The 23,956-nt window shown below is 40.3% G+C and overlaps 1 protein-coding gene across 2 annotated transcripts; it reads right to left on the bottom strand.

The window, feature by feature from the left end:
• Positions 1 to 829: 829 nt before the first annotated feature.
• Positions 830 to 23,231, bottom strand: RFC3 (replication factor C subunit 3). 2 transcript variants are annotated; one of them, XM_075198987.1, is made up of 9 exons: positions 22,989 to 23,231; positions 20,160 to 20,297; positions 18,549 to 18,616; positions 18,333 to 18,430; positions 16,420 to 16,601; positions 7,838 to 7,974; positions 5,997 to 6,095; positions 3,421 to 3,490; positions 830 to 1,465 (listed from the first exon to the last, which is right to left on the bottom strand). In XM_075198987.1, the coding sequence occupies exons 1-9, from the start codon at positions 23,073 to 23,075 to the stop codon at positions 1,451 to 1,453; spliced, it is 894 nt and encodes a 297-aa protein (XP_075055088.1). In that variant the 5' UTR covers positions 23,076 to 23,231; the 3' UTR covers positions 830 to 1,450. The 2 variants fall into 2 exon arrangements, with proteins under 2 accessions (XP_075055088.1, XP_075055087.1); XM_075198986.1 differs by lacking the exon at positions 830 to 1,465 and adding an exon at positions 1,851 to 2,803 and having other exon boundaries at positions 22,989 to 23,230.
• Positions 23,232 to 23,956: the final 725 nt, after the last annotated feature.

Genomic DNA, 23,956 nt, shown 5'->3' with positions numbered 1-23,956 from the left:
CACTTCCCCTATAGAATCCTCTTCAAACTCCTCACCACCACATACACGGCTCTCTCCAACTCTACTGCCCCTTATATCTCTAACCTCCTATCCATTCACACTCCTGCCCGCTCCCTGCGCTCAGCCAATGATCGCCGCCTCTCCTCCTCTCTTATCACTTCTTCACACTCCAGAATCCAAGACTTTTCCCGTGCAGCCCCCCTTCACTGGAATGACCTCCCTCGTTCCATCCGCCTCTCTCCTACTCTGTGCTCCTTTAAACGTGCGCTGAAAACCCACCTCTTCCTTAAAGCCTACCAACCATCCGCATAACCCCTTCATCTCCTCCACTTGCTCTCTCCCTTGCCTCATCTGGCTCCCCTTGTGCCTGTTCTGTTTTCCCTCCCTTAGGATGTAAGCTCACTTTAGCAGGGACCTCTTTCCTCCTGTCTCCTCACCTGTTCTTCGGCTCCGTGTTTATTGCTTTAACCTGCCTGGAGCTCCTGAAGTACTGGTATCTCTGTTTATTGTTTTGTACTGTTTCACCCTGTATAGTGTACTGTTTGTATGGTGTACGGCGCTGCGGAAATCTTGTGGCGCCTAACAAATAAAGGATAATAATAATAATAATAATAATGCATTCTGAAACATGTATTTATACAGAAGCCAGTATGCGAAGGACTGTGTGTGTTTTAGCTAACCCTGCATTTTTGGGGGGACTTGTTCTAGTAAATGTCCTCCATGCAAACTGCTCCAGACCCAGAGATGACTTCTTGTGGCAAATGAAGGGCATAATTACATCATGATGTAGGAAATTTTGCATCTTTTCTGACAATTTCTAGACGATGTACGATTTGTAAAAGGCCATGTTTAATATATGAATGAATACTTTTTATACCAATCTCAATCTGCACATGGAGAAATAAGGCGAGCATACTTATTACACAAAGGCATTTCCCCTGGAACACTACAGTGGGGACACAGAAGAGGTCTTCCTGAGTCTGTAAAGAATGACACTATAATGGCCATCTCTGTCTCAAGCTCTAAACTGAGCTATTCCTACTGCTCTCAGGATCAGACCAACAAATCATGTCAGAAAATTGGGCAACATTATACAGGAGAGGGTAATGCCATACTATAAAAGTTTATAACACCTGCATAAATACTGAAGTAGCAGATAAAACTAAAAGAACCCAAGTAGTTAAATCGCTGTATTATAATTAATAAGCAATAGATATAAAAGAAATTTCAACAACTAATGATTGAACAGAGCTTTTCAATACATAACCAAACATTAATAAAACAAAAAGTTATTCTTTAGTTATTATTCCCATCATCTAACTAACCAATACTTCACTTATACCTAACAGCTAAATGTATAACCCTTCGCCATCTAACCTTAAACACCAATAACCTCCAACAGCAATTGGGGAAAGAAAAAGCCAAGTCCTAGTTGCCTGCATAGAATAAGTCAAGTGGAAACAACCTATAAAAAAAAAAAAAACAACACATGAAAAGAACTTTGTGACACTTTAACTAGACACAAAATAGCTGACAAAGTTTGCTACATAAGGTTCATTTGTTTCCAAAAAATACCTTTCTTCCAGTGATCATTGTGACATGACCGGGAACCATAACTTTTTCTGGCTTGCGTCACGTGATCTCAGCTGGCTAAAGACTATATGATCATAAGCATCAGGTGCCCACACAGGAGAGTGCACTTAATACCAGTTGCTGCTTACTTAGAGAGCATTTTCTAATCTTAATCATAAATATGCCTTGGGCAGCCTTAAGGTTAGTAATGAACAAGAATCTTACAACACTATACCAGCATACGTGATGTGGAAAATAAGTTTTAGCTTTAGAAAAGACAGATATCATAATTGTTTTATTGAATTTGAAGAGTTAATATATTTAATGGATGAGACAGAAATTCGGTGTTTCTCAGAGCCAGCTTTTGAATACAGATGATTTTAAGCAATGAGTGGGAAACATAAGAACGCCATAACACAGAAATCAAACAGACGGATATGTTGGGATGTCTTGTGAGCAAAGAATCCCATGAATATAGATGAAAGATGACAAAAATAAGCCAGCTCCTGTTCTTTGCATACAAGGTGTCAATCAGAGCACTGTTATTTCACACACACAAACTAATATTTATCAAGGGGGACATTCCAGTTCAGTCAATTGCAATTTGACAAGAAAAACACACTGACTAGTGATTTGCCAATTGTTGTGTAACTTCCTGCATGAAAAGTACACATTGTACAAATGTTTGTTGCTTGAAAACATCATTGACAGCTGCTCATTTTCACAGATCCACATCTCAAAGATGAAGCCTTGTGGAAAAGGAAGTTTCAAGTACTCCTGCAAAACAAACAGCGTCCACCGCGCTGTCATCAGGTTCAAGGGGCTAAATGGACAGGGGGGGGTGATAAATGAAAATGTCATCCAAATAAATGTAGGAAACACTCAGTTTGTTTCTTCAGATCACAACGACAGCGAATTCTTTTATACCCCTGGTATCAATATTTTGTAAAAAGTGCCAATATATTGCAAGTACAAAACTATCAGACCTGTTATAAACCAGAAATGAACAAAAAAAAAAGTCAGACAAACTCCTTTAACACTAGAACATCATGGCTTCAAGTCCATCCTCCATGAATCGCTTATAAAGAGCCATAAACTTTGCCACAAATGCTTCCAAATGGTAAATTGCTTTGCTGCCAAGCTGCAGACGATGTTCATAGTAAGCTGCCATCTGCACCACGTCACCTTTCAGCTGCCCATCACAGTTATTGAGCAGCTCTGATAATAAGGACTGGAACGGAAATACACAAAACAAATACATCTGTTAGGACGTAGATCTCAAGGAGTAAATTACAGCTTTTTCTTCCTCTTTACCACAAACAGAAAAAGTAACAGATACATTTATAGAAGAAAGCGTAAAGAACAACTTAGATTTAGTGTAAATTGGACCCAATTTCAAGCCCAGACAACCTTTCTCCCCCTCTCATGCCTGTAGGGAACAGACAATGAAGCCATGTTCCTTTTCCACCGTTGTACCTGGTATTTTCTCAAGAAAAAAAATAAAATTAATCTTTTTAGAAGCATTCTTGTGAATGGAGAAGCATTTTGCAAACAACTGAAAGGTCTTCAAATTATGCTTTACAACAAACTGAAAAAAGCAATAAGCGGAGTGCAAACAAGAGCGTCAGTTAGGTCACTGGCTTCTACCGAACTGATTGAACCAATATTCATGAGAATGCAGCCTGCCCACTGTATGCAGAAGACAGGGGCAGTTTAAATTCTACACTATTTCATTTATTTACCCAGGAATTGTAGCCCAAAGGGGTACAAATGCAGTTTCACCACTGTATACTAAAATTGCCATTTTAATCACACACTCAAAATTTGTATGCTCAAACCAAAACATACCTTCATTATGATTTCAGGAGGAATACAGTGAGTCAAAAGTTCATAAAGTCGACCACGGACCTCAAGCAACCTATTGAATCAAAACGTATTGGTTACACAACAGAACTTAGAATGAGCAAAGTTAATATGTTTGACTGCACAGAAGTTCCATTTCTAGTTGGGGAAAACAGTGTTTGTTAACTATTCAAGAGATAACACACTAAACATTCGTCTATTACACAGCTGCTACTCACGCAGACTAAAATACTTTTTTCAACTTTTCATGACAGATCAGGCTTCTATCTGGTAGCATAGCTGAAATACATTGCTTTTCACATTCATAGGCATCTATAGGGAAATATACACTTATAAGACACATTATTCCCATAGCTGCATTGACTAAACGTCATCCGCAAAATATACTCCTTTTATTCTCCTAATACTCATAGGTATACCAAATAGAAGTACTTTACTTTAGATTTGATCTACAGACGTGTGTCATAATAAGGTTTGTATGTACATTTTCTTTTTGTGTATCTGAAAAAAACAAAACTACATTCAGAATTACCCACCATGGATTGTAAGTAAATGTAAAACTCTGTTCATGGTGTCAAAAGAATCCTCTTATGACATAAATGCTGTGAAGGGGGGAGCCGCTGTGTGAGCGCGCGCACGTACATGGTACAACTGCGCATGCGCGACTACGATGCACGCACCAATATCGGCACGTACATGGCCACACTAACTGCGCACGCACCGACGACGCATACGCAGTTGCATAGCAGAACCCCACTGTGTATGTCGACTCAAGTCGGCACGTACACAGTGGGGAGAACCGCCAGGGGTGATATCACCACCCCTGGACACACAGATAACCACATGTGTGTGGTGAATCACCACACACACGTTGCTGCTGGGGAGGCTGGGAGTTTCATGGTCCGGACTATAAAAGCCAGACCCGGAACTCCCCCCCTCGCTCTCTTTCTGCCTGCCCCTGGACAACGAGCACTACACTACAGAAAACACACTACAGGAAAGGGTTAATAGGGACACACTACAGAAAAGATATATATTACACTATAGGAAAGGCAGTATACTATTCTATAGGGATACACTACACTATAGAAAATATATATTGTATTACACTACACAAAAGGATAGGAATATACTATACTACAGAAAACCTACACTATGCTACAGAAAAGGACTCTATACTACAGGAACGTTCTTTCCTACATTGCAGAATCAAGAATTGGATCCAGGATACAAGGATTTGATAAGTATCATTGATAATATATATATATATATATATATATATATATATATATATAAAGTTATATTTGTTTGTAGTGTTGATTTGACTATTTATAGTCATATATTGTTTGATATCTGTGATCGTTAAATCAATATTATAAATACTAATTCTTATCAAGGATACATATGTAAAGCTAGGAGAGTGTAAGGAATAACGGTGATGAACCTAGGGTTTATGTTGAACAACGTTATGATATATGTGTGAACTGTGAATACAAGCTTTTCTGTGTTTACAGTAAAATACTTTAATTGAAATACATACATATGTTGTGAGTATTGGTTATTTATAACGAATATATACTTTGAAGTACTGCCGAGATACAGCGGTTATTGGATAAATATTTCTGTAAAGCTTAAGTGTTATTTAGTGTGGTCAAAAGACTGAGCAAGGCAACATTGTGTAAGGAAAAGTGCGAGTCTTATAACGAGTATCTGAGAACCGAAATAGATAGCGTGCGCTTGTGAGTCGCAACTACAGGTCCTTTTACAAATGCACATTATTTTTGGATGTGTGTTATGCTCCAAGATATCCCAAGAACAGAGAATCCATCAACTACTCAAAATAGAAACCTCTTATTTCTATTCATTGGTTATCAGGTTTAGTGTTGTATGGCCTAATAGTGAGTTCTATGTACAATTTGATGTAACAACGGGAGGCGATGACTAATCCATCTGCTAGTAGCTGATTAATGCAGAGATCATGACTTCACAAAGGTGCACAAAATAAAAATAGTCTAAAATTAAATGAAAAATAATAATTGCGCGTGACTTACTAAATACACCCATATGTATACATACTATAGTGTATTTTTAAATAAGCTTTAAGTCTGCAGTTGACCGAAAATCAATACAAGCTGAACTATTGAAAGACAGAAAACTGCCCACACACCTATTTGTTTAGTAGCAGTCATGGCTGTGCTGTCAGTCATCACATTTACGCACAACAGGCACTCAAGTGTGTCCTGAAACAGATGGTTTTGTTTTGGCTGAGTGGAAAGCGCTGAAGGGCAGGTTTAATAAAATTACAGACACTGAGGTGAATATATGTAGATTGCAGGGGTAATATTTGAATAGCTATTAAAGTATATTCATCTGGTGCAAATTGTTAAAAATTAACAGTTTAAAAACATTTGTATTTGTTTAACATTTGATATTCTGATAAAGGCTGCAGGTTGTATCGTTATACAGTATTATATTTCTCATGTACAGAACGATATGGATGTGTCACTGTCAGGTAGTTCTGTCTACAAACCGTCTTTCTATTCGTTTCTGAATGTTCTGACCTTTGTGGTGTTTGCTGACTGACGATGGCATTGGCAGTCTCTTTCACATAAACCTCCCAATCAGTCTCTGGTAAGTCTTGGTCCGAGCTGAAGGGATACCTGGAATCCACAAAAATAAGCCAAAATGACATAAAACAGGAAGCAAAGGAATATAATAAATACATTTTATTTAATTAAATATCAACAAAGTATATTCTATTAGACCCATTTGTACAACTGTTTAACTGCTAGGCTAATCAGGACGGACAATGCTTCTTATGCTAGGTTCACACTGCCTAATTTTCCACCAACTTTCTATGCTGATCGATTTAACATCCGATCGCTCGGTCTAGACTGCATACACACTAGGCTCATTTTAGACTATAAACAAAAGAGCGACCGTCCCGGTAGCAACTTAACAGCCATGTTGTTGCGAACAATAATTTTAATTTCGTACACACTGAAGCGATATTTCTGGGTCATGTAACGATATACCAAAGACATTAGCATAAAGGGGCAGAGCTTTCACTACAGTTACACTGAAAAACACATAAAAACAGAAGACAAAATTTGCTGAGATTATTATGCACAAATAGTCTTCACCCACAATGTCGGGCATCATCGCTGATCTGGTCTACAGCTATCTGGTCTACAGCAGAAACGAACGCCCATGTGTGAGTGTATAAAATGACCAAGGAGTCTGTCTGGCGCCGAGGAACGTGAGAAGGCGGCGGATGAGGATCAGGTGTTGGTGGGGGTTGGAGTACAATGCATGGACACTAATAGAATTAGTCATTCTGACATAAACATTCTGCTGTACAAAAGGAAGTGTATTGCGTGGACAATAAGGTGGTACAGGGACCTAAATAAGAAGGCGAGCAATACACATAAAAACTTGTTTTGGTACAACACTACACTTTATTGAAGTGGCTGCCATATGCTAGACCAGGGTTTCCCAAACCCAGTCCTCAGGGCTCCCTAACAGTGGGGTCATGAGTTTGATTTCCAACCATGGCCTTATCTGTGTGGAGTTTGTATGTTCTCCCTGTGTTCGCGTGGGTTTCCTCCGGGTGCTCCGGTTTCCTCCCACACTCCAAAAACATACTGGTAGGTTAATTGGCTGCTATCAAAAATTGACCCTAGTCTCTACCTGTCTGTCTGTATGTATATGTCTATGTGTGTGAGTGTGTGTCTATATTAGGGAATGTAGACTGTAAGCTCCAATGGGGCAGGGACTGATGTGAATGAGTTCTCTGTACGGCGCTGCGGAGTTAGGGGCGCTATATAAATAAATGATGATGATGACGAATGTGTCAGTCAGTAATGAATACACCTGTGCTCCAGCAAGGAGATATGGGAAACCTGCATTGTTAGGGAGCCCTGAGGACTTGTTTTGGGAAACCCTGTACGCATCAATGCTATAGACTACTGCTATTGCTATTCCATTACAATCATCTAACAAGTCAGTGATGTGCGGACACCGCTTCACGTGAGATAGGTACAGGCATGTCAAATTTTCATGCACCCAACGGAGCCCCAGCTCGAGGAAGTATCAGAAGATTACCGTGGATCGATTGTAAATTTATACACAATACACGATGGAAAGGAGATTGGAACGAAAATATTGAACGGTACGACCAACTAAGTGAGGCGACAATCGTCCATTTGGGAAGACTTTTGACCATCGCGTCACTAAACACACTGACCCGACTTTCGAACAAGCGGTTGTATGTCGGCTGGTTGAGGCGATTATTGGTCAAAAAACCTGTAGTGTGTACCTAGCTTTAGTTTAAGTTATTTAAATTTAAAATTACCATCAGAAAATCATAAAAACAATGAATCTCTACAATACAATTACGTACTGTTGAACACGACACGCCTCACACATGAGAAGTGCTTTTCGAAGGTTTCTTCCAGATTTTTCGGCAATCCTACGTGCGAGTTCCTGTGGTAGAGAAAGTCCTTCTTTCCTGCACACACTAAACAAAACAGCGCATACCTGCAAAGCAATAGGTTTCTGTTATAAAGACAACTAAATCAATGCTTTCCAGACAACTATGTAAAGACATGAATTCATATTTGATCTGCATTTTCACAGAGTGAAAGGTGGCGATGTGTCCCATAGGTAGGGACCGTCTCCTCTGATCTCATGGTTACAATTTTTTAAGGCCAAGGTATTGTAATTGAAAGCAAAGCGTTTCAATAAAGACATTGGGTCATGATTGAAAAGATGGCGCACTGTGCTCACAATCCTACCTTAAAATGACCCTGATATGTTGTGTACCTGGCAGCTAAGAAAGGGCATCACACTTACAAAATGCCTAGAAATATCTACATAACCCATAAGAAATTTTGACTGCTGTGCTCTGTTCACACACAATAGGTTTCCGAGACAACAGCTCCTAGATTCTGTTTTAACGAATATATATAGGTACAGGCTCTATTATCTGGAACGCTGCAGACTTAACGTTATCTGGAAAAAGATTTTCTCTCTCTCTGAATCCATCTAGGGGACACTGCTAGCATTGGGTTGTATGTGGGGAGCCTGGGAGTTGGCACTAAACAAGTTAATAAATTTGTTTATACTTGCTGACTGAACTCCTCCTCTCTGCAACCCCTCCTAGCCTCAGTGTAATACAAAAGCCCCAAGGAAGGGAAGTCAAACAACCAAGACCAATCAGTAGATGAGCAGAAGGGAGGGAACGCAGTGTCCCACAGACAGATTCAGAGAAAGATTTAATGTAAATACAAAAATCTTCTTTTCTCATCCATCCTATCTGGGGGACACTGCTACCATGGGGACTATGCTCTCATAATCCGGCACGCAACACGGTTGTAGGGACAAAAGTAACAAGGTTACCCATGTGAATAGCAGCCAGAGGACTATATGACTACTAGGCTGAGGTGATGCGCCGAAGCACCCATTAGTGCAGCCCAATCTACCCCCACGAAGTGGGTGGAATGGACACTAAGCCAATATAGACAGAGTCCAACAGAACCTGCAATGCCTGTTGGACAGAATACAGAAACTCCCAGCGAGGGTCTACTGAGCCGCCAGCCTTTCCCAATCTCAGCATAAACCCAATCTAGTGGAAGCCAATCCTCACAAATCTGGACAGCCAACTACCCATAACATGACCCTATCGGTAAGAGAAAATGAAAAGGGTGGTCACTATTCTGGTTGAGAATTTCCGTAACCGTCAGAAGCCAGCCATAACGATCCTGATCAAGAAGCATATCTGAGGATGATCCCGGCTATAAGGGGGCCCCAAGGGAGAAGGACTATGTTAGGCAAACAGACCTCTCCACCACAGACACAGCATGATTAGAATACTGTATTCTGATCCAATGGGCCCAATTTGAAGCCATCAGAATTCTAAACAGGGCCTCCTGTATAGACCCTCTGGATATTCAGGGGAATATGTGTAGTGGAAGGAACGGTTCTCCCCTTCAGGACTTTCACTGCATGGACATGACGGCCATGCAGAAACACAGAGCGCTGTAAACCTGCTTATATCACCGAAGCAATATACTATGGCAGAACAATCAACGTGGAATACATTCAATAAAACATTTAATAGTAATTTATGTTAAAATAACACATTGTCTCATAATAAAGAGAAACACAACAAAAATCAGATTGATTAATGAATCATTATTTAACTAAATATGCAACATATCAGTAAACATGACCACTTCATGCGACCATGTAGATATAAGATGAAAATTGTATAAAAACCCGGGTTCTATGAATTAAAAAAAAGTCAAATCATTTGTATAGCATGAAAAAATTGGATATATAGTCCGTGACCCAATGATTAAAGCAGATTATGATTAGTAGGAGTTTGCGACTCCTTAGTATATTAGGAAGTTCAGTTTAGGGAGAAATGTCCTATCAATAATAAATGACTTCTCGAATAGCTACAATGTTACGAGGAGGAGTATACACATCTAAGTGCCTGTTCCTTCAAACGTGTTAAAAATGTGGATACCTTCACACAGTGAATGTAGACTCCATCCAAGGTCAGAGCGCAAAATGATAGAAAGCTCTTACCCATATTGATGACCATCCGGAGGGATTGTGAAAACTTCATTCAATTAGCCGCATGCACACGGACATACTGTGGGTCCGTAGAAATATGAAGCCTCACTTGTGCTAATCATATCCAGTATAGTTCGCTTGGTCACTAATTACAGTCTCTTGACAAGTATCTGGGCTGCTCCCCAGGCTGAGAAAAATGGACATGACGACCACCTCAACAGTAGGAACACTGGTCCTGAACAGAATCCAGGTTCTGGAGACAGTGCCAAGGCACGCCGAGATGTGTATTTGGTAAATCCACTGCCAACACAGCCTTTGAAGATCTGCATAGAGATAATACCTTTCCCGGCTGGGTCGTTGCGACAGAAGTCCACCCAATGGACTAAGCTGGAACTGAACGTCCTCATGCATTCCTGGTCCTGCCCGCTCTGTTGACGTATGCCTCAAAACTGGCACATTCAGACCAAAGAGGGGCTGGAATTCTTGAAAAATGACTGAGTTCCCTGCTGGGGCAGTAACGTGACCCTTTGGTCCAACACTTGTCTGCAGAACTCTCTCAAAGATCAGGCTCCTTAAATCAGATACGGAGCCCCGTCCCTTAGACGGAGGACACTGCTCTCCAGCCCATAGGATGGCATCGGTGTCACCATGTACCATGTGCCCAGGCTCTGTCTGTCTAGAGATGGTACCGTAAGGGCCACTCCTTTAAGAAGGGCCTCCACTTGATATGAGTTTGAAATCTAAGCATCTGGACTACCCAGTTGAGTGAAAACCGATCCTTTGCTTACCAGATCCATCGGAAGGAGTAGGATTTAACCTCCCTTCAGGGAGAATCACAAAGTAGGATACCATTCCCTAAAAAACCTCCCGTTTGTGAAGCATTTGAGGACAATGCGGAGAAACTCAGCCTGTCCCCCAGAACACACTCCGACCGAAGACCGTGGCCTTGGTATCCAAAACAATTTCCAGAAGGACATTCTTGGTGAGGGAACCAAGTGGAATGGAGAGAGAACTATCACTCCTGTAGACACATACCCTGAAGCCTGGGTAGGAAGCTGTTATGGCATGCAAGTTGAATCTGCCTTGATAATGTCATCCAGTGCTGACAAAGACCAGCAGAAGTGCAGAGTCTCTGTAAGACCCTTGCTCACATGAAAGGCCAGACTAGAGAAGCGAAGGTGCTGCTGTAAACGGGGAAGAGGTCGAAAAACCATCCAGATGGAGCTGTAATGTTGTAGGCATCAATGCTAATGCTGGGAACCAGGAACTCCTGTGTTTCATGCCCGTTCTCCCCTACTGGTGCAGACCTGACTTGGAAGTAACCCATTCTAAGAAGTGGAGTACCAGTCCTGGAAGCACTGCCATACCAGGTCAGAGCCTGGGGTAGCCAGAGCAAGCTTTTATACCCTTCTCCTTGTACTACCAGTCCTGCTCCTATACTGTTCCCAGAGAAGGGCGTATCAGATATCAATGAAAGAACAGAGACCACCTTAGATCTTAACCCATGATTCGAGAAGAGATACAGGATGAGGGCTTGTAAAGAGAGTGTGGGACTGACCACTGACTGATATATATATATATATATATATATATATATATATATATATATATATATATATATAAAGTAGATATACACACACACACACACATCTGGGGTGGCGTGCTATCCTAGATTTAATCCCACGGGTAAGCCCCCTAGTCTGCACTATCGGCCCCGGGTCGAACCAGGTAACTGCGGCACTGGCCAGTTCCTTGTGTTTTAAATACCTTAGCGGGCAACACAGTTATAAAGGTGCAGAATGAGTTAATGTAGAGGATACCTGTTTTCTTTAGCTCTCAGACAAAACAGTATCTCAATATGAAAGGAGAGAAGTATGTGGCACCTGTTCAGGGAATACTTCTATTTCCAGCTAACTCTAGGCAGTACTTTTGTATGCAGCAACATTGTATATAAACTGTGTAGTACTGTATGTCATTAAATAAACATAGCATCTCATATACCAGTGGTCGGCGAACAGGGGTAAATTACCCCAAATGGGGTAAAAATGGCTTTTCCGGGGGTAACCATACGCCGCGGCTCCAAAGCGGGTTTTTTTTTTTTTCCTACGCCGCGGCTCCAAAGCGGGTTTTTTTTTTCATAAATCACCTGACCGCACGGCTCCCAGCAGTCCCCTCTCCTGCTCTCTCCCACTGAATGTCATCACGGCCGACGTCAATTTCAGTGAGGAGCAGAGACGAGCAGCGGCAGAAGAAAACAGAGAACGTCAATATAAAAGTAAGTTAAATAACAGAGGCATATAGGGTGAGGGAGGCATATATATATATATATATAGTCAATTGCATTATTATTCGATGCTTGACTAGAGCCCTGCGCAACCAGTGATGATACATTCAAGATAAAGCTATACAGCGCTTTATATATATATTCATCAGAGAAATCTACAATATAGGTAATGAAGGGAATCTTCTCTTGATGCCCTAACAAGGAATTTTTTTCTTCCTGTACTGTTGTCGGGTGTTTGTTTTAACACAATACATGCACACAATTTACCACTTTTTAATATTTCGCATTTTTTAATGAATACAATAAAAGTCAAGTTTTAATTCATATATGGAATTTACTGATAAGGGACTGGAGTGCCTCTTATGTTTTCTTTTTTCTCTCCCTATATGCCCTGCGCAACAATCAGGCCCCACCTGGTGCTCAATTAGAGGTGTTTTAGTGTCGTTTTATCTCTTTGGATTGTTTTACATTGGTGCTTAATACTGCTTGTTTTGGGGGAATCTGACTTATTTTTGAATTTTATTGGAATAAATATATTTTCATTTAATTTTTTATATATAAACATAATGTCCTCGTAATTATAGCTACAAATACAACTTCTTGGAAGAGATTCATCCAAACCGTTTTTAGATTTTGTGGTATGATATGGTCATCAATTGCTGCCAGGCTGTGTACCGTACTAGCAGGATATATCATCAATTTCTGGGGGTACAGTGTGCATTACAATTAATTTCAGTGGTTATGGAACCTCCTTTCTGTGCTCTCTAAATGTGTGCTGATTGGTTACAACTTTTCCAATCACTGTCTTTTTTACCCGTCAGATGACATCAAATAGAAAACGAATATACCAGGAAGAGTTCCTTGATTATGGGTTTACTGAAATTGACGACAAAGGAATAATGAAACCACAGTGTGTTGTTTGTTTAAAAGTACTGACTGCAGAATCTTTCAAAAAGAGTCAATTGAAGAAGCACTTGGATAATTTGCACCCACATCTGAGTTCAAAACCGCGGGAATATTTTGCAAATTTGGAAATGTCTGTCAAAAGACAAAGACTGGACAGCAACTTGAGAGGTACATTCAATCAACGTTCAGCATCAAAGGCTAGCTTTGAAGTGGCCTGGTTGATTGCTCGGAACAAAAAACCGTATACTATTGGTGAAGAATTGGTTAAACCAGCAGCTTTGAAAATGGCAGAGATTATGTGTGGTCAGAATGAAGCCAAGAAACTAAATTCAGTGCCCTTGTCTGCAAGAGTTATTAAAGGAAGAATTTCTATTTTAGCAGAAAATGTGAGGCAAGAAGTTATTACCTCAATAAAAGAGAGTAAATACTTTGCTATTCAGCTTGATGAGACTACAGATGTTAGTAGTAATTCGCAGCTGATGGTATATGTCCGCTACAAAGGTTTACGTCTCATTGAAGAGCAATTGTTGTTGTGTTCGCCTCTCGACTTGCGATCTCGTGGGATTGATATCTTCAATAAAGTTAATGAATACTTTAATGGCGTCAATTTACAGTGGGAAGACTGCGTTGCTGTGTCTGTTGATGGAGCTCCAGCTATGTTGGGTCATGTTAATGGTTTTTCGGCTTTGGTGAGAGAGAAAAATCCAAAAGTTGAAGTAAACCACTGTATTATCCATCGCCAGGCACTGCTTGTGAAACATTTGGAACCTGCACTGGAAGCCGTCATGCATGATGTTATCAAGATTGTCAATCTTATCAAAGGACATGCACTAAACACGCGATTATTTCGTGAATTATGTAAAGATGGTGAGGCTGAATATACAGACCTACTTTATCATACAGAAGTGAGGTGGCTCTCACGTGGAAATGTTCTGAACCGAGTGTGGGCTCTCAAAACTGAACTTGAAATTTTTTTGGTTGATCAAAAGCATGTTCTCGCAGAGAAGTTTACAAACTCCACGTGGGTTGCACATCTCGCATATTTAGCTGATATGTTTGAGCATGTTAATGTATTGAACAAAGAATTGCAAGGAAAAAACATAAATATAATTTCAGCCAGAGAAAAGATTTCTGCATTTGGATCAAAGCTGTTATATTGGAGACAGAAAGCTGAACAGAAAAAGATAGCTACCTTTTCAAAGTTAGCTTTGTTCTTGGAAGATTGTGAAAATATTACTTTTGAAGACATCAAGGATACAGTTATAAGGCATCTTACCAAACTCAAAGAGCGGTTCTCTGATTACTTTCCAGATCTTGATTCACACGCTGTAGGTTGGATTGTAGACCCATTTCAATGTGAAATTAATGTTGTACCAGAAGAACCTCAAGGGTTGGCAGAGGCACTTCTTGAACTTCGATGCAATAATGAAGCACGTATTGCATTTGAAAGCAAAACAGATCTTTCAAATTTTTGGATGTCGACTGCTGCAAAGGCATTCCAAATTGCACATGAGGAGGCAGTCAAAAAGTTGCTGCCTTTTGCAACTACCTACCTTTGCGAACAAGGATTTTCAACTTTAACAAACATAAAAACGAAGCAGAGAAATCGATTGGACGCTGAAGACTGTATCCAAATTGCTCTGACATCAAAATGCCCCAATATTGATGCTCTCGTATCAACAATGAAGCAACATCATTTCTCAAAAACCTGAAGTTTTGAAGCTGAAGCTGATTCCATACAGGTTAGAAGTCAAATAATTAATAATATATGATTTCCTTAATTACTATTATTAATATTAGTAATATTTTGTTAATTTCTAATCATGGGGGTAACGTCGCCATTTCTAAATATATTTGGGGGTAAAAGGTAAAAAAGTTCCCTGACCCCTGTCATATACCTATACACAGCAAAACGTATAGAAACTGTATAATACATTTTTCATATGCATGAAATAGGTGCAGATTAACATAATAGTGACCGTACACACAAATTATATATATATATCTGCACAACAATTCATGAAGTACTTAGCTCCCGATAGCCAAGGACCATCAGCGCCATAGAGGAGAGGAGTCTGTAGCCATGTCTGCAGTTCCTGCTTCGGGAATATACCATTGCATCGTAGCAGATTGGGGGGGGTGGGTGTGAAGTAACCACTATCTGGGATTCTCCCTTCTATAGCGTTATCTGTCAAAAATGGCTCTTCTGCTGTGCTTCTATATTACACCCGCATCAGCCTCTTGCTCCAATTCTTCTTTGTGGCCAGAAACGTGATCCCCAGTCCCCCCTCCGCATCTGCAGGGGAATGGCATAACCGGAATTGTAAATGGCAGTGCGCATATATAGTGACTAGCGCTCTCTGCCTAATGGCAGCACCAGACATCTAGCGCTGATCTGAGTGACAGTGGTCAGATAGAAAACAGTTGCTTGTAATTGCAATAGCAGTTTATCTATGGTGCGTCGTGTGCGCCTCCTGTGAAAGCTGGGACCCGGTAATGGAATACACTCCACTACTGACTCAGTAAGTGCATGTGCTGCAGTGCAGCACACACACCCCTATTTCTAAGATTAAGAAAAGAGATAATAAAATAAATCTAATATCAGCAAAAGATAGCTGCAGAGCAGCCACAGTGAGCCCAACTTTTTGGGCACTTAAAATACACCGAGGCTAGGAGGGGTTGCAGAGGGGAGGAGTTCAGTCAGCAAGTATAAACAAATGTATTAACTTGTTAAGTGTCAACTCCCAGGCTCCCCACATACAACCCAATGGTAGCAGTGTCCCCCAGATAGGATGAATGAGAAAGGTCTTTTCCCCCATAATTTGGTGCACCATGCTTAAAATACTAGAAGTTACATTTAAAAATGATACTGTCTTTCCCCACATGGCTCCTGACACTGCCCTCTTTATTAAATTGCTTAGCACTGCTCCTCACAGTGAATGTAGAGGAACACTCTGGAAGACCATGACTGTGTATGTCTTTATTACAGAAACATTTCCCCCTCCACCTTTGCTTTTAACAACTGAGAATAAAGTGCTTCTGGATAGATATCTGTAGATAATATCCAAAGACAACGCAGCTCATTTGGAGCAAAGAGAAAGCAGCAGATGTCACAGAGGATTTAATGCATGAACAGGGTGCAATCAAGATTCACATGACTGCTCTATGAGCAATACCATTAATACTTAGGCAGAATGAACTGTAACATTTACCTCTTCAATGCTGGGAGCTGGAACACGAACTGCCAAACATCTGCTTCGTATAGGAGAAATGACTTTAGATGTAGAATTACAACACAGAATGATTCTGCAAGTAGACATGTACTTCTCCATGGTTCTTCTCAAAGCATGCTGGGCATCTTTCGTAAGTTTATCCACCTCTGTTAACAGGACAACTGCACAGTGTAGAAAAGGTATTACAATGAGCAAAGGCACTTTCCGAACAGGGACAGTAATATGTATAACCTGTTCTCCCTTGCCATGTAGGAGTAAATAAGTCTTAAATGGAAGCACACCTCACACTTTGGGTTCAGGGCAATAGGAAAAGAACATCCCTATGGGGCAGGGACTGATGTGAATGAGTTCTCTGTACAGCGCTGCAGAATTAGTGGCGCTATATAAATATGATGATGATCCCTGATCCACTGTCAATGCTACAATCAATCAGGCCACGATTTTCAACAGTCACTCTCCCAGTAGTAATGGCAGCTCAATATTATATTGAAGAAAAATACTCTGGCTTTAGTATCTAAACTAATCGAGTGAGTACTAAGAATACCAGTCAGTATTCTCTCTATCTGGAGTGGGAAACCCAACTAGGAGAATATTGAATCTGCAACACTTCCATTCTCTTATGCACTTGGCGAATTCAAAAATATTCCATTCACAGAGGAAAAAGTACATGTGGCTGCTCATCATGTTTACCATATGAACAATGTAGAACACATTACAGTAAGCAAGACAGGATATATTAGCTCACTGATCATTTTAGATAATGAGATATTGAACCCTGTATTGTAAACATAGTGGCTCACCAAATGCTTTAAAATTGCAGAACCCCAAGTACACAGGATAAGTGCTTTCAAATAGGTCACATAACCACTAGGCAGCCAAGAAATTCCCTAAAAGTCATCTTACTGTTGTAGTGATTCCAATGTGAACTCTACTAGCACAGTATTAAACGTTATATGTAAAAGAGGACTAGCTATTTTGTATTTATTTCTTTTTGATTACAATTCATGTGTTAAATATGCCACAACATGATCTTCCGGACACATACTATTGTTAATAGAATGTGCTGTGTTAGAGCTATTGAAGCCATATAAAAACTAGTCTTGGATAAGCTTGCAGGGAAACCCCAGAGATGGATGCCCCTAGTGTTTCTCACCAGTCAGATGACTCACGGTATTCTACTAGAGAATACTGGGGCTGATGGGGATTTCCACGATTCTACCCACGTGCGCCTGGAGAAGCGGGATGAGGCATTCTAACGCTGGCAGAGTACTGTAGGGGTGATTGCAATATTATCACCAACCTAGGGGCTGCTGAACATACACACGAATATTGATGACTAAAGCCAGCACCAGCTAACGGCTTCCGATTGGCTGATTGCGTTATCACTCTGAAGATGTTCCTGACTCATCATATGGGGAGAAATACACTATTTTTGCGTACACAGTTCTGGCCTGTAAATTAATCCAAATTACATTTAACTCTGCATCACCACCAGTATGTGTGGGATTAGGGAGAGATAATCATTCAGAAGGAGGCAATGGAGTATATTTATCAAAAAAGAAAAGTAGAGGTGTTGCCCATAACAACCAGACAGATTCTAGCTATCATTTATCTAGTACATTCTAAAAAATGATAGCTAGAATCTGATTGGCAACATCGCACCTTTCCTTTTAGGTGGTTTGATAAATCTGCCCCAAATCCCTTTCTGTATAGGAGTTGGGAGCTAATTTCAAATTAATCCATAAAAATATCCTATTCCTTAACTACAAATGGTCTATTTGGATGGGTAAGCTCATACATAACTTACTATACATTTATTGGTATACTGAATACATAAAAATATCTCTAGGTAGATTTGAAAGGGAAAATAAATTTAAAATAAAGAAACTTGCCTTTAAAATCTCTCTGAGTACTTGTCTCAAGTTGCTGTGACTGGGCAACGTTCTTCAATAATTCTTGGATCACAACACGATCACTATTGCCAGCATCACTGGGAAAAGGAAACAAGAAGCCACAAATTCTGATCACTAATCATTCTCTTAAGTGGAATGAAATGAAAAATAATAACAGTAATAATAGTAATGACAAGCTATCACTTTGCAGCATACCTTGGATTGACCTCTAGATGGTAGTTGCTCGCTATGGAACTAATCTCAATTTTCTTCTTCGACGGAGTCTGTTTAAAGTAAGTGATACAGGATATTAACTGTATGGTAACTAAGTACTGGAGTAAGAGTACATATGTATATATAATGTTTCCTCTTCCATGTGATATTGTATTTCCATACCTTACCAATTTTAATGTGTGACAGTCACAGTTAAAGAAAATATAGAAACATAACAATATACATCAGTGCTGTTCAGCTCTGCTAAATAAATGTGGACGTCAATACTGGAGAAGCTGAATAGCACAGTGCACAATTAGACAAAAATGTAAATAGAATATAGCATAGCAGATACATACACATCACACTGTGCACACTACAGACATGCCTGTCATATACTACTCGTGCCTAGCTTACATACAGATCCCCTTACACTAGGTCACCCGATTATCTGCTCCTTCCTCTCCATCTTGTAAGCTATAGCAATCAGGGCCCCTTTCCTTCATGTCCTACTCTTTTCATTACCTATGCCTTCTGTACACGTCTGTACCTTCTACCTGGACTGTCTGGTACCTGTCTCCACACCTCAATCAGTGCCTTTGATCACGTTTACCTCATGCACCTAGTACGGCTATTCATAGCTGTGCTGCAATTTGCTGTATGGTACGTCTCATACCCAGGTCTGCTATGTTCAATCATGCTCTGCTTCTGCCCTGCATAAATGCCTAATGCCCACAGTTCTTAAGTCCACTATATAATGCCAATGTTCTTCTGTCCTATGTCCAACATAAACTGCCCAACAATCTCATTCCCAGCATAAGTAATCACGCCAAAAGTTCCTATTTCCACTGTATAGTGCCTGCACCCAGTATAACACACTTGTGTTCACCAGTCTTAAATCCACCATATAATGCTTGTGTCCAGCAGAGCCCAATACCCAGCATAAAAGCATTCTACCCTCTTAGTCCTATGTTGATTACAATCTTCCATGTAAGAAGAGCACAATGGCCTAAAGCCCACCATACACTGGCCTATACCCAAGTCTGTCAATGCCACCATTACTGCAAGCTGTCGCATATAGGTTGGCTCACAGTAATGTGGCAGCCACCAAACAGATTCACTGTGGGTTGTCATAAGTTGAATAAAATAACCTGCAATACCACAAGCTCTTGTGCAGTCTCAGATGACAGAGGTACTCACTCCTTTATGGAAACAAAGGTAATGACATCAAAGAATTTTCTAGGAAAAGCTGAAGAGGAAACACTGCTTTGCATGTATGGAATTCAATATAGATCATTTTGCAGGGGGTAAAAACCCGATAGTCACTAGTAATGGTTCCCAAATGGTGCAAGGAACCAAGGGCCATCAGTAGTAGTCCAGTGTGTGCGCGCATGTGTGTGAATGGCGCCAAGTACAGAACATCCTGGTACAAATTATTTATTTTCTAATCCATGTAACTTGTGTAGAGACTATTTGAATCTATATAGCGGCATGTTTAGTTCATTCATCAAGAAGCAATAAAACTGCTTCCTTGTCACAGCGCATGCAGTGCGTTTTTTATATATACACACACAATAGCTCACAACTGGCATTACACTTTGGAACAAAACATACCGTTATTGACTGATGTTCAATACGCAGTTTTTCTACTCCAGCGCCATAAAGCTCTCGTAACAAGCACATTATTCTGGTCTTCTTTCCAGCTCCAGACGGTCCAAACACCAGGAGATGAGGAAAGTCTCCACATTGTACCTGCAAACAGATACCCGTGTTTAGAATTTTAAATGTGAATGCTAAACAAAAGTGCAATAAAGATATAATTCAATGTTATTATCACTCCATTGCACCACTTTGCATATTGTTTCAAGATATGAGTGTATAGATATTGTATTATGAGAATGCATTCTATAATACAGTGCTAAGGGGTTCTCCACCCAAAACAATTTAGTAGAAATATATAATATATATATATATATATATATATATATATATATATATACATACATACACACAAGGAAAAATGCCCACGCTCTGCCTAATTTATTTATTTTTAATATATAAACATTTTGTAATATATACATGTACACACACTTATACATACACACATGGTGTATTTTTATATTTTTACTACTAACAAAATATGTACAATTTTGTCCACAAGTCAGTCAAGTCTAGCAGCCAGCAGGATTTTTAAAACGCTAGGAAAAATGTGAATTCCAGATATCATTCCCAAGTTATCATCAACATCAATGTATATTTGTATTGTGCCACAGATTCTGTGGCGCCTGTCACAGGAATGCAAATATGACATACATGAAAACATAACAACATGTACAGAGTAGAATAAAAAATAAATGCATTGATCCAAAATACAATTTCTGTAAAAGACATGACAGGGACAAACAAGGAAGACAGACATGAGACATAAGATAGAGGACCCCTTCTGAAAGAGCTTACATTCTAGAGGGTGGAGGTAGTGAGAGACAATAGGAGCTAAAGCGAAGTTAAAATAGATGGTTTTTTATTGGGTTTTTTTTACATGCAATTGGTTAGTGGCTTGTCCAGCCCTGCTGTACATACAGTGCAACTAATGTGTCTACTCAATGCTTTCTAACATAGTAGTGGTGGCACACTACAAATCTCTAGCCATCCAGGCCTGGACTTAATCACCAATACTGTAGATGGGGAAATAGTACAAAAACAGGAACGGGTGACGTTATCGAGATGGAAACAAGCAGCAATGTCAAACACGGTAACAGTGTGATCCCTGCAGATAAGTTATGGGAGTGTTGCTTGGTCTCTTATTGTGGGCAGTCAAAATACACTCCTGTGGATGCAATACAACCTTTAACTGTCCTAGACAACATCTGTGCATTACACTGCACCTAATGAGCTTTTTCTTTCAATTAGTGCAGGGATCGTCCCCAAGACTGTGAAGCTGCAAAGGCCAGAAGAATGGTTAATGTACAGCAATTACTTTTACAGACCTTTGGCTTTATCAGCACAGGACAGATTATAAACATTATGCCTGATATCATTGTCAAACAAATGTCTATGGTTCTCTCCAGATCCAGCAATGAGCAAGTAAAGCTAAATGTCATGATAACAAGGATTACAGAGGTTGAGGACAGGAGTCCCTAGTTTGATTAGATCCCTATACTTTGTTTCTGCACATGTATTATATTTATTATGGTTTCCAGCTTTTTCAATGCACTTAATATATTTACGGCTTCTACCTTATTCCAATATATAATAGTATGCAGTAACAGTAGTGGAAGAGTACATTACCGCCCCAAAACGCTGACACTGCCAGGTGAGCATCTGAGACACAAGGGCCAAATATGTGCAGTTCTGGATGCTGTGGGAGTATAAAATAGCATAAAGCTGCCATTTCTCTATGTGGGAAAATGCACTATTATTAAATACTTATCTGACAACCACTCTTAGGTCTTATGGGTTTTCTCTCCAGGACAAGCAGTGGTAGTTGCCTGCATTCCCTCTGATTTAACCACTCTTTAAATTGCTTAAATGTGTGAATTTATTATAGCTCTTGGTTTTTACCAATTTTGATCTCTTCAATTTTAACCATATCCAGTTTATATAATTTGGTACCTAATATATGTGTGCTACTTGCACCTGAACAACTGCAGTTGCTGTGCCTTCTCCACTATAGCATCTTCTCTCCATTACCCCGACACTGCTCCCTCATCTTCGCCTGTATAAGAGAAATTTGAGCTAGGTGCCATTTTACATGGTGACAGTAGGACGGCAGCTTCATTATAGAAGAGGTATCATGGATAGCAAAATGCTAAGTTTGAATGAGGGGTGGGGGTGGTAATTGCATTAATAATAATGCTGTCGAATTTATCACACTGAACTCATACCTGTGAATTGGATTGCTTTTCCCACTTATATCTAAATTGCAATAACCTGGATTGAATGAACGTACTGACGTTACAGACATTCCTTTAAAGTGGATTTAGGGATATTCGTACCCAAGTCCAATTTCAGTCACCAACCCATGTCCCAGGACTGTGCAGGAGGTTGTGATCCTGATCGCACAGACCCCCTAGCACTATACAATCACTATATAACCTCCCCATGCTGCCAATGTGGAGTCCAGCAGGAGGGAGTCCTTAGTATGGGGCCCTGCACCTCTACTAAAACTTCACTTGATGTTAATATCCTTTATCTAAATCAGCCCTGGATACAGCTACTGGAAAATAAGTGTGAAAAGCAGAACATGTTATCAACCTGTCCTTAGAAAACAAATTGACAGCTATGTAATCCCCATCATAACCACTGTATCCAGTATATTCCCATCATAACCACTGTATCCAGTATAAGTTTAATATCAGACCTAAATAAACCACATTTTATAAGTAAAGATGGACATGACTGTTGGAAGGAGGGAAGGTTGTGAGGTATAAGGCAGCACCGTACCAGGCTCCGGAGCTGAGCCGCCTGCTCCTTATGGTAGTCCAGCTTGGAGAGGGAGGTAGGCCGGTACTTGTCCACCCACAGACTCATCGTACACAACACACGGACAGTTCCCGGCACAACCGTACAGGACACTGCTTCAAACCAGCCCGCGAAACCCCCGGATGACAGACTGACTGCACAGCGCGCGAAAACCAGAGCACGGACATGCGCATCTGCACTGTCATCATACTGGGGAGAGTCTGCTCGGAAGGTAAGGTGTTAGTTAGCGCGTCTGTTTTACTGTCCCCATTACTGGATCCATTTTGGTGGAGACAATTACATCTTGTCTCACTCTAACTTGGTCTGCGAGAAAATGGCCGACCGAACAACATGCTATTCTCTCAAATGTAAACAAACTACCTGGGACTGGGACGTACATTACTAGAGGATGCTGTGAGTTCGCTATGATTCTGCTAATTCTAAAAAAAATATTTATGTATGTTATATTTTATCAGCATTTAGTGAACCCCAAACCACACAATAACAGAATACTGCAGTATTTTTGTCTAATGGTAGATAATAATACCAATAATAACATGTTTTCTTTTGTGCCTGAATTGTACACACCTTTCTAAAAAGTCTTGCATTAGCACCATAAGGGGTCTATCCAGGTGCAGGCTGGGTTCGGAGGCATATACCACCAGGGCTGGTCCTATAGCATACTTGCCAACTCTCCCTGAATGTCCGGGAGACTCCCTGAAATAGGGGTGATCTCCCTCACTCCCTGAAGAGTCTGGCATTCTCCCTGATGCTGAGCCAGTACAAGACGTGGTTGGCTTCGCCATCTGTGGCAGGATGACACTGTTCAGAAATTGTGTCCTATGTCCATATATTGATGCCTATAGAGGTGGCCATTTTCATGGAGACCAAGATTTAATCAAAGACTGACAAGTAAGACAACATGACTTCAGTAATGGAGACAGAAATGT

Source organism: Mixophyes fleayi, chromosome 2, assembly GCF_038048845.1.
Source record: "Mixophyes fleayi isolate aMixFle1 chromosome 2, aMixFle1.hap1, whole genome shotgun sequence".
NCBI classification, from domain to species: Eukaryota; Metazoa; Chordata; class Amphibia; order Anura; family Limnodynastidae; genus Mixophyes; species Mixophyes fleayi.
This window is presented reverse-complemented; position numbering and strand designations above follow the sequence as displayed.